Raw genomic sequence first — 12,026 nt, 5'->3', positions numbered from 1 at the left:
CTCTAAGAAATAAAATGTTGTATTTACTCCACCCAGTTATGTCAACTGGTTCCACACAACTGGGTTAGTGAAATATAAAATGTATGATACATTTAATTTGAACAAGAAATTTTAAGTACATCTGATAAATCTACTCAACCAAAACAAGCTCTACTGAAAGTATAGGATCAAATCACTTTAACAGAATTGCAACTTACTCTATACAAGTTTGTAAATTAAATAAATCAAGTTTGTTAATTAACCTAACTTTAATAACACTTGGTGTGTATACTACACACATATATACACGGGAGAAGTAAACATACACTGACAGAATCTGCAAGAAGTCAAGAAGAAAAAATCCAACTGTTTTGATCTTGATTCTTTTGTCTTCACTTTTCCGTTTCTGTTACATTTCATGAGTGTGTTTTAACACAGAATAAAAACCAAATCTGAGCTTGTAAAACTGTTTCTGTTCAGTCAAGAAACACAGACTGGAGGTCAGACTGTTTTTATTGATTATGAACTGAAGGGAGATGACTCCACAGCGTCCAGTTAGCCATAAGCTGCTCTTCTTGTATCGGCAGTACTAGAAGCTACATTTGGATCAACACAGACTAATAAATGGATCCAGAACCATCCAGATCAGTTGTTGTGAAAACTGGTCACACAGTGGTGATATTGCTTTTCTCCATGAACTAATTGTAGTGAAATGTTACTTAATTTGCATAACAAGAGAGAGACACAAATGTATAGTTATGCAATGTAAAAAATTAAAGACGCCTAAACACAAAATATTTAGAGCCTGCAGCGCTCATCATCATAAAGTCTAACCAACAACGTCTAAAATGTCTAAATTATATGTTCCAAAGATTTCATCCATCAGTCTAAGCATGATTAAAATGTGTATAATGCAACAAATTTAGTAATAGATGATAGTAATGCAACAGATTTAAAAATACTGTTCCTCTTTCCTCAGCACTAACAGTCCTGTGGGTATTTAAACTGCAGTATATAAGTAACAACTGATATCTGCTCTTAAAAAAAGGCACCAAAGACAATAAGATGATAAAAAAAAATTTTCAGGAGAATCAGTCTAATCCAACATCTCTGGACTGAAAAACAAACTAATATATGTACGAGACAGTTACCTGATATACTAAGTGAGGAAAAGTGTGAAACACCAATGTGAGAATATTTCTCTGCACAGTAAGTTCATTATTCTGAGTCAGCACAGAGGTGGATACTAGAGTCAGGCTTCACTCTAAACCCAGCATATACAGGTTCAGTGAAGGTGGTGTTGAAGGTGTGCAGGTGGATCAGTTTATCAGAGGAGACACTGTAGAAGGACACAGTTCCTGCAGAACAGTCCACATACACTGCTACTTTGTGAGAAAGAGCTGAGGGGAGAAGAGGGATGGCTCTTAAATCAAATTTGTGACTTGCATAGTAACCCTTATCATGACTGCAGTTGAGACTCCAGGATTGATGAGTCCTTCCAAACCTGCTTTCATCCTCTTCTCCTTTCCGTCTGATTCCTCCATAAGCTACAGCAACATGAACTTCTCCTCTCCACTCAACCTCCCAGTAACAGCGACCAGTCAGACTGTTGGTACACAGCAGCTGAGGCCAGTGATCAAACCTAAGATCATGATCAGGATACAGCTGGTCTTCTTCCACATGTGTCACCTCCTTCTTGTTTTCAGACAGTTTGAGGTTTCTGTGTGCTGTGTTTGGATCCAGCGTCAGATCACAGAAATCTAAAAGGAACCGTGACAAAAAATGTAGAACAGTACAAGATTGTTGAATGCAGCTCATAAATCAAAAATACTTACATTTCATTAGACCTGGTCTCATCCACTGGACTCCTTGAGGCTCCACACTGAAATGAGCACATTATCTTTTAGTGTGCAGACATGGCCTTTATGTTCTCTGATTCATCTTTTCTAGAAAATAACCTTGTGTTTTATTTTATCTCTTAATAAAGTCAAACAGATATACACTTTCTACGGTTCTAAGGTTCGATGTATCAAAGCACAATTTAAAAAAAAAAATCATCTGGTCCGTACCAGGTTCTTAAATTACCTAAATACAACCTGACAGTGAGTATTAGACATGTAAAAAGGTCAAAATCATGTATAAAAATCTGTGTGCACACAGTGCACAGGAATTGAATAACTTAAGAGGAATCGCTTTATGATAGGCTCCAGCGCCCCCCGCGACCCTGAAAAGGATAAGCGGAAGCGAATGGATGGATGGATGGATGGAATCGTTTTTTGAAGAATTCTAACTTTTCACATGACTGTATCAGCTCTGCATGAAATAACAAATATTTACTTCACTTTTATTTGGCACCAGGAAAGTCGAAATCCTGTTTCAAAGCTTACAGTAGTTCTGCATTTTTTGGCATAAAGGCACACAGTAAGCTCCAGACTGAGAATAAGTCTGGGGAACCCAATCTGACACAAAACATTGGCAAGGGGTGACAATGAAACAAAAGTGTTACAGTTATCTTCTCAACCAGGTGAACTAAAACTAAAACTTCCGGTATGATGGCGCCTGTGTTTGGCTCTACCACTGCCGGGTGCAGTTTGTCGTGCTCTACTACTGTTGTGTTATTTTTTTCTGCTCTACTGTTCTCACTCAGTTTTAATGATGTATTTGCTGCCCTGGTGTATGATCGCCTGGCTTTGCTATCCATCCAATCCTCTATGATGCCTCACGATGTCTCGTCATCCTCTGGCATTTTCCACCCTCCTCCATTAACTGGATCCTCGTCAGGCGATTTCGGTGGTCCCTCTAGACCACAGAGAAGGAGAGGGAGAAGAGGAGGTTTTCAGGTAAAGCTCAGGCTTTACTGGCGGCGTGGTTTGGCTGATAAGCGACGTCGAGTGTGCGTTGTCTCCTGTGTTTAGAAAAGCTCCATGGAGGGGGACTTGTTTTCCACGGCCTTGTTTGGACCTGGCTCTTTGTGACCAGGATGATGGATTGTGGACACAGCGTTTGGAGTTTTGGGATGTTTGGGGTTTTTTTCTGGTTTTGTACTTTCGATTATTCTTGTTTTCATGATTATATATTCTGTATTGGTTTCATACTTTCTTGCAGCAGCATTTCAGCAACCTCTAAACTCAGTCCGAGTCTTTCTCCTGTTGTTTATGAGACGTTTCCACCAGAAGCGTCAGTGGGAATAACGGAGCAGGAGGGAAAGTCTTTGTGGGTCATTCATCATCATGTAAATATGATGAGGATATTGTGTGTTCAAATTCAGCTGTCTAAGTGTGTGGTGAGTTCATTGAGAGAACGTGTGTCCAGCTTGTATTCCTGTGTATATATTGTCTGTGTTTCACTCTGCTCGTTGTTGACCCCTTCCTCTTGGTGCATGTAATCTCTGTTAGCCTGTTTGGTATTAAGTCAAGTTGTTCCTGTTATTGTTTTTGTTTTGTAGCTTCGGTTATTTCCAGCCTCAATAGAGCTACTGAGTCCTGCATGCAGAGTCCACTCTTTGTTTGAGGATGAAGTCACTTGATGCTGTGGATAACATTTTTAGAAACATTTTGATAACATCTGCAGAAAAAAACTGGAAGAGAGAAGTTAGTCTTTTGACTTTTTGGGGTACCTTGTGTACTAAGGTACTCATTTACTAAATAGAAGACATCCTGGGCTTTCCACTGATATTTCATGTGTTTGGGTGGCCTCTTTTAGCTCCAAAAAGGGAAGGAAAACAATAAAAAGTTCAATGAGAAGATTATTTTTTTCTCGATTCTCAGGAGGCTATGACAGCAAACATTCCAATTAAGTCAATATTTATTTAATTACACTTTGAATCTGAGTACTTAATTGAATTGAGAGCATGTATTATTCTTCCCAATCATAATTAAAAATAAAATGTTCCTGAACAGATTACTTGTTCATGAAAATGGGAATCGTGGCGCCTCACCTGGATAAAAACAGGGAGGTAAGGCTGTGACTGCGTGGAGCATGAAGTGAGGCCATAGGGAACGCAGCAGGAAGCAGCAAAATTAAACTATAAACCCTGGATCACAGACCCAGAACCATCACAAAGGCACCTGTCAGAACTGGGGTTAAACACATCAAAACCTCACTTAACCATGGTCATGTGATGTTGGTGTTTTGAGCCACACTTTAAAGCAGTGTTTTAAAACATCTGCATCTAGGAAGATTTACACAGTCTTTAAAAGTCAATAGGGTCCAATCCTTATCTATTTGTTACATTCTCCTTCAAGCTGTGTATCCTTCCTTGTGTGCCCACACATGGGCTTTTGGCTGCCATTGGTTCTGAGTCATTCACCCACACAGCTGCCCATTTAACTGGACATACAGACTGTTTTACTGGCAATTAGGTCAGTGGTTACCTTACAATATCCTGGAGAAAAAAATATTTTCAGCTTTGTTTCCTCTTTTCCTACCAGAGTATTTCCAGTTTCACATGTGGATCCTCCTTTTGAACAGAAAAAAGCTTCATTCCTGAGTCTCCTGGATGATTATAGCTCAAGTCCAACTCTTTCAAATAGGAGGGATTGGAGCGCAGAGCTGTGGCCAGAGAGGTGAAGCCTGTTCCTGTGATCTGACAGCCTGACAACCTTCAAACACATCAACATGTCACATCATTGTAATGAACTGCTCTGAATTTGATGATGTACATGCAGTCGAACTAACAGATTCTGATTTCAGTTAAAGTTGTTAAAAAGACAAACAAACTGGCTTTTCTTCACTCAGTTTTAAAAAAGAACAAAACACATTGACTTTCTGTCTTTTTTGCTATGATGGACAATCATAAATAAAGTCATATTTTTCTGATTTATGAAGTGTGTGTTTTTCACTTTCTACTCTACTGTTCTCTTTCAGAGCTTACACCACAACAGAAACAACATCAGAAACAACATATTAACATCTATAAAATAATGACAGTTGTGAAATGTCCAAATCACCTGAAACAAAGAGTCAGCTAACCTGAGAGTTTCCAGCATACAGTGTGGACTCCCAAGTCCAACACAAAGCAGCTCCACTCCTGAGTCCTGGAGGTTGTTGTTACTCATGTCCAGCTCTCTCAGTCTGGAGGACTGAGAACTTAAAATTGAGGAAAGAGCTTCACAGCTTCTCTCTGTGAGGTTACAGCCACTCAACCTAGAAAGACATGGATATCGGTGAACTTTGCAACCTTTTCAAATAAACACTTTAACCCTCTCAGGCTCAAATTAAGTTTCTGTTGCTAATACACAAAAGAATACCTGCAGTGGTACTGCTGAGTAAAAAAAAAAACTTTTATACATATAAAATATGTATGTGGGGTAATCACGTTGTTAGCTTTTAACTGTTGCAAATCTGCAACGCCTGCCTTGAGGGGGTTAAAGCAATATCTTGCCAGGATTAAACTGGATACTTACTGGGCTTTCTTACAGGCTTTGACCACTGGCAGCAGCTGCAAAAGAGCCTCTTCTGAAGCTAAATATTTCTTCAAGTCAAACTCATCCACACCTGTTTCTGATGACAGTAGGATGAAGACCAGAGCTGACCACTGAGCAGGAGAGAGATCAACTTTGGACAGGTGTCCTGAACCCAGTTGATGCTGGACCTCCTTCACTACAGTGTCATCATTCAATTCATTCAGACAGTGGAGTAGATTCATGCTTTTTTCAGGAGAGAGAGCGCCATTCATCCTTTCTTTAATGTACTTGACTGCTTCCTGATTTATCTGTGAGCTGATTCCTGTTTGTGTGAGCAGGCCTTGTAGGAGATCCTGATTGGATGGCATCGAAAGACCAAGGAGGAAGCGAAGAAACAATTCCAGATGTCCATTTGGACTTTTTAAGGCCTTGTCCACAGCACTCTGGTAGAACTGTCTTACTGAAGATTCTCCAGTCTGCACTGAGGCTGTTTCTTCTTCTTTCAGCAGGTTGATACCAGAGTTGGTGAATGTCAGATGGACATGAAGAGCTGCCAGAAACTCCTGAACACTCAGATGGACAAAACAGTAAACCTTCTCTTGGTACAGCCCTCTCTCTTCTTTAAAGACCTGTGTGAACACTCCTGAGTACTCTGAGGCTTCTCTGACATTAATGTCACACTCTGTCAGGTCTGATTCATATAAGATCAGGTTTCCCTTCTGCAGCTGCTCAAAAGCCAGTTTCCCGAGTGACTCAATCATCTTACTGCTCTTTGGACTCCAGAGAGGATCTGTCTCAGCTCCTCCATCATACTTGATGTTCTTCACTTTGGTCTGAACCACCAGGAAGTGAATGTACATCTCAGTCAGTGTCTTGGGCAGCTTTCCTCCAGCCTGTTTGGTTTTTAACAAACTCTCTAGAACTGTAGCAGTGATCCAGCAGAAGATTGGGATGTGACACATGATGTGGAGGCTTCGTGATGTCTCCATGTGAGAGATTATGGTGTTGGCCTCTTCCTTGTCTCTGAGTCTCTTCCTGAAGTACTCTTCCTTCTGTGGGTCAGTGAACCCTCTGATCTCTGTAACCATGTCTGTATAGTCAGCAGGGATCTGATTGGCTGCTGCAGGTCGTGTGGTTATCCAGATGTGAGCAGAAGGAAGCAACTTTCCCCTGATGAGGTTTGTCAGCAGCACATCCACTGATGTGGACTCTGTAACATCAGTGAGGATCTCAGTGATGTGGAAGTTCAGAGGAAGTCGACACTCATCCAGACCATCAAAGATGAACACAACTTTGAACTTTTTAAAGTTACAGATTCCTGCTTCTTTGATTTCAGTGAAGAAGTGATGAATAAGTCCCACTAAGCTGAACTTTTTATCCCTCAGTAAATTCAGCTCTCTGAATGGGAATGGAAAAATGAACTGGATGTCCTGGTTGGTCTTGTCTTCAGTCCAGTCCAAAGTGAACTTTTGTGTCAGGAATGTTTTCCCGATGCCAGCCACTCCTTTGGTCAGAACTGTTCTGATTGGTTTGTCTCTTTCAGCTGAGACTTTAAAGATTTCTTCACACCTGATTGTTGTTTCTGGTCTGTTTGGTTTCCAGGAAAACATTTCAATCTGTCTGACCTCATGTTCAGTGTTGACCTCTCCGGTCCCTCCCTCTGTGATGCAGAGCTCTGTGTAGATCTGATTTAGAGTGGTTCGGGTTCCTGGTTTAGCAATCCCCTCAGAGACACACTGGAACTTCTTCTTCAGGTTACATTTAAATGTGTTCTCACAAAGTGGATCAGGACTTTCTACAGGAAAGCAACAGAAACATGAGTGTTATAGTAATGGAAATTTTGACAATTTCATTCCATTAAAGACTGAATTTATGAAGAGAAATCCTCTCACTGCTCTGCAGACAGTCAGCCAGCTCCTCCTGTTTCATTATTCTCAGGAAGTTAACTGCAAGTTTGAGAAATGCCTCTCTGCTGCTCCTTCTCTGCTTCTCTTCCTCACTGTCCAACACCTCTTCATCCCTCTGACACTCTGAATAATCTGGATTCAGATCATTCTGCATCTTCTTTAGCTCGTTCTTCACAAACATGATAATGTTTTCCTCCAGACTCTGGAAAATAAATGACACAATCTGAAATTAACGAAAATCAGATCTTCATTGTAAAAAATACTTTTTTACAGATTTGTTTTTTGTGTGTTTTCAATTTAACAGAAATACAGCGTTAAAAGATATGCAGGTAACTAATTAAATTAAAACTTCTGTCAGAGAAAAAAATATATAATTCCAAAATATCATTGTTATAAGATAAGGATAAGTTCTTGGATAAGTGTGTCATTTTGTGTGTGTCATTTTTCACAGATTTGTTTTGTGTGTTTTGAATTTAACAAAGGAAACAATAAAATAATAACATAAATTAAATTAAATAATTCTAAGTACTCGGTTATTTCCCCATCTTACATCTTATGTACCTTGTAGTTTCCTGCAAATTCCACGTAAGTACAGGGTACTTTCACCTTATTTTCAGGTCGTGTTATAAAGTTATGCTGAAACTTTGTTTTGAAAAGTGTTTTATAAATACAAATAAAGTAATAAATTATTTCCCTGTTGAATTATTTCTGATATTTTGCCATTATTTTATGATGAATATTGGACTGTGCAACATGAAAATAGTTACAAACAGAGGTTGGTGTACATGTACAAACCTTAAATACTGAGTCCAGATCAGTTTGATGCTGCAGACTCTCCTGATCAGCTCTTTGGAGACATTATGAAGACATTTGAACCATTTTGCACATAAATACAAGCCAAAGATTTCTTCTTCTACTGTTAGAAAATCATCCTGATTAAAACAAGCACAACTGTGCTGTAACAAACCTATTATGTTAATTTATAGACTTATTTATTTATTTATTTATTTAACTCCACTAGTCCAAAACTAACAGGTCAGTGATGGTTCTGTACCAGTGTTCTTGTAATGACCATATTATGGATATTTCCTGCACATTACATCATCACATTAAAAAAGTCAGATTCGTGTTGTTGTGTTGAAGTGTTTCATTTCAAATTTGACCTTTGTGCCTTTAAAATACCAGCAGCAAGTAAAAGCATCTTACAGCAGCAGCTGAAGCTTTTTTCTGAGTAAAAAAACTTAAAATACACATTAAAAAATCGTATCAGCAGCCTGTCAGTCTTACACATGGAGCTCTTTAATCTCAGGACTGAGGCCAGGTGTACCACAGAGCTGTAAGGTAAATGTGAATGTCTTACTCCTCAGCAGCAGCAGACTTTGTTCCTTTAAAGTTAAAGATGAAATATCTTGACCGATCACTCTTCAAAGACACACAGCTGGGTCCAGATTCAGGTTCAGGGGCATCTGGTGTCTCAGTGATCCTGGTGAACAGAGAAAAAGACCATCAGGCAGAGAAATTACATTTTTAGCCTTCAGACACAAAAAGTAGGATAAACTTGGAGCTTGTCACAGTGATAATATTACAGTAAGGCTAAAAACTTTGATGCTCTTCACAATGTTCTCTTTAGTCTGTTTGTTTATTCTTCTTTTTGTGAACAAAGCTAAAAAAAAATTAATAATCAATGACTAAACCAAACCTTCTCACTGTTTACTCATGGAGTTAAGATACGTTTAACATTTTGTTAAGTCTTACCTCTCATCAGGAGTCAGTTTCCTGCTTTTAAAGTCAGGACGGTCTTTCTCTGGAGATCTGGGTCTGGTCTCAGGCTCAGGAGAGTCTGGTCTGAGGAGTGAGGAAAAGAATAAGGCAGGGTTATATATATACACTTTTCTAATCTCCAGGTGGAACATACGCTGGAAAAACTTTGCAGGGTTAAATTGAATTAACAAAACAGAGAGCAGGTTTGTTGTAGAGAGTTACTGCATGTATGAAATCACTTCTGTTTTTGTTCTTTTAGCAGTGAAGATAATGCAAGGTTTTGTGTGATACCTTTCCATGTTGGTAAAAACCTGCAGTCACCTGATGGAAGAGAAAAGTGAGAATAAAACACATATTTTAATTTTTTTATGTTTATTGAGATATTTGATAGGGAGAAGGTGGTGACTTGTTTAAGTATAATAATAGTTTTATATTATATTATATAATATATTATAAAAAAAACATAAAAAAAAACATAAAAAAAACTTACATGATATAAATCAGATCAAAGATTCACTTTTTCATCATCTTCCTGAACACTGTCTTGTGGTGGATTTTTGTTTGATATGTATAACTATGTAACTATATACTCTATATATCTATGTGCACTGAACATATATATTTTAACTTTCATGTAGAGTCTTAAGCGCAAGACATTTTGCTTCACCGAGGTTTATTAAGGTTTTACAGTAACAGGGCAGTTAATGCTGTTGAGAGTTCGCCTGAATAACTCACTCTCCAGCTCCTAACTAACCTTCCCTAATACACACTCAACGTCTTTCATGCAGCACAACCAAAACAGTAACATTGTAACAGAGATCCTGAACACATCACGATAAAATATCATACGATATAATCACACACACACACACACACACACACACACACACACACACACACACACACACACACACACACACACACACACACACACACACATACTTTGAACTACACTGAAGTGTTTAAGATTGTGCCACTTGCTGTATGAGATTTAATAATTAGGATTAATGTGTGATGTTTGACCGTGTCATGACCTGTTGTGATAAGCCAGCGCAAGGGGTCCTGACTGGCCTTTGGCCAAGACCTCGGACTCTACTTGACCCCTGCAGCTGTGTTGGGCGCGTAGGAAAGTTACCCAGCAGCAGGGGGCGGGGATACTGGTCCATATATATTAGGGGACCAGACGACACCCCCAGCGCTTTTTTCCTCCTGCTGCTGCTTCATCTCTGTGTTGCTCTGCTGTCTGTGCTTAAGGCTGTACACCCCGGGGTTTTGCTTTGCTTGCTTTCTGCTATGTAATTCTCTTGCTAAATGTCTGTATGTATTTTTCCTGCTGTTCATATGATTCAGTGTATTAAACTCTGTTCCAAGAATTCTACTCTTTTCCTCTTCGCCTCTTTCGCATCTTTTTGAGTTGGATCTCTACATCGTTGGTGGGAGAAGGTTATCAGGGTGGCTTCAAAATTTGCGACCACTGTCTGTCTGCAGCTGTTTGCTGTCTGCACTGGGATAAGATCTGATTCTGTGCTTTCTCTATTAAGATCTTTTCTTACTTTCACCACTTTATACTTCAGGAGTTTGAGTCTGTATTTAAGTAAAAGTATTTTCCTGCTACACATCGTAGATCACATAACACACATTTTAGAAATGATGCTCTTCTTCAGCTTTCTCAGCTTTTCTTTCATTCTTAGACTGTGTGTAACCACTGCAGGATTTAAAGAAACATCTTAAAATAATACAATAAAAACATTTTAATTTAAAAAAAATAAATAAATAAAATGAAAATATTTCAAAGCTCACCAAATGTCCACTATCAGTGTGTTTTATTCTGTAGCTCACTTCCTTGTTTTTCCTCTTATATGTTATTGTTTTGAATACAGGTGCTCACTGTACTGATGACACGCCTACACTGTTAGACTGGTTAAACTGGTTAAACTGGGAAAACACTGCCTTGTTCTGATGTTTTGCTGAATTTCCTGCCCCTGGCTACTGAATTTCATCTATCAAGTAAAGGGTTTGAACAACTAAACATAAATTATGCAGTTACTAAATGGCGTAAAACATTTTAATCGAATAATAATTATCTTAAGAACTGTAGGGCTCTGCGTCCTGACAAAGTCAGAAATGATCCAGCCGCCTAAATCAGAAACATGATAAATTAGAAAGAGCGCTCATCACCCAGAGGCATTAACGGTTTTGTCAAAGCACATAAAACCATCATCTGATTGTCTGAAAACAGAAAAAAAACGAATTCATGGTTCATGTCTCACCTTTAGTCCTTCCAACAGAGTCTGTTCTGCCTGCAGTGGGAAACCTTCAGCCTCCTCAGTCCAGTAAAAAGGTTCTCAAAGGTTTTGTGGTCACGAGCCCCTTTCAGAGGACAACATTATCCCATATAATCAGCTGTTTGGACTTAGCTTCACATGATGATGTGTGCTGACTGAAATATTTAACCACGTTCACCAGATAGCTGACTGGCTAATAATTCATTGGTAGCAGGACAGAAGACAGAATTACAGTAAAAATAAATGAAAGATAAAATACATACGTCTGCCGTGTGTCCTTCTTTCACTCTGTACCTTTTTCATCAGCCCTTACAGGACACAGAACCAAGTCTACTTTCATATCCAAACACAGGTATCACGCCCGGCTGCCTGGGTGAGGTTACATCAGCGAGTTTGTTCCTCTGTTTGTGTTCACAACAGCTTCTGTTCAGTTTTCAGTAACTTCGAAGAAACACACAGTTATTATTGGGTTTGGTTTTATGAGTAAAGTTTGAAGACAACAGTAAAACAGGAGTAAAAAAAAATAATTATTATGTGTGTGTGTTGACCTTGAAACAAAAAAATATGATCCTCTGTAATAGGAACTAATATGAGCTCGTGTTTATGTGTCTCTTTGGCACACTTAGATCAGCTGTGTCATAGTCGTTTATGATTAACCTCTGGGTGGTCTTGGGTCGATTTGTGCCATT

The 12,026-nt window shown here is 38.9% G+C and overlaps 1 protein-coding gene across 2 annotated transcripts; it reads right to left on the bottom strand.

Moving 5' to 3' along the window:
* Positions 1 to 474: 474 nt before the first annotated feature.
* On the bottom strand, positions 475 to 11,422 carry LOC309702681 (protein NLRC3-like). 2 transcript variants are annotated; one of them, XM_082527290.1, is made up of 11 exons: positions 11,323 to 11,422; positions 9,344 to 9,373; positions 9,047 to 9,136; positions 8,652 to 8,774; positions 8,087 to 8,138; positions 7,277 to 7,493; positions 5,385 to 7,179; positions 4,951 to 5,124; positions 4,407 to 4,580; positions 1,815 to 1,861; positions 475 to 1,739 (listed from the first exon to the last, which is right to left on the bottom strand). In XM_082527290.1, the coding sequence occupies exons 2-11, from the start codon at positions 9,349 to 9,351 to the stop codon at positions 1,198 to 1,200; spliced, it is 3,222 nt and encodes a 1,073-aa protein (XP_082383416.1). In that variant the 5' UTR covers positions 9,352 to 9,373; positions 11,323 to 11,422; the 3' UTR covers positions 475 to 1,197. The 2 variants fall into 2 exon arrangements, with proteins under 2 accessions (XP_082383416.1, XP_082383417.1); XM_082527291.1 differs by lacking the exons at positions 9,047 to 9,136; positions 11,323 to 11,422 and having other exon boundaries at positions 9,344 to 9,366.
* Between the last annotated feature and the right edge of the window lie 604 nt (positions 11,423 to 12,026).

Source organism: Aulonocara stuartgranti (assembly GCF_965226115.1).
Source record: "Aulonocara stuartgranti genome assembly, chromosome: 3".
NCBI lineage: Eukaryota > Metazoa > Chordata > Actinopteri > Cichliformes > Cichlidae > Aulonocara > Aulonocara stuartgranti.
Note: the sequence above shows the minus strand (reverse complement) of the source record. Positions and strands in the feature narration are given on the sequence as shown.

What these genes read in the sequence shown, in the direction of transcription:
- LOC309702681 (XM_082527290.1), bottom strand. An exon ending in AAAGCCTGTAAGAAAGCCCA is followed by an intron (nt 5,125 to 5,384) that starts GTAAGTATCCAG and finishes ATGTCTTTCTAG; the next exon opens with GTTGAGTGGCTGTAACCTCA. An exon ending in GAGACCAGGTCTAATGAAAT is followed by an intron (nt 1,740 to 1,814) that starts GTAAGTATTTTT and finishes GGTTCCTTTTAG; the next exon opens with ATTTCTGTGATCTGACGCTG.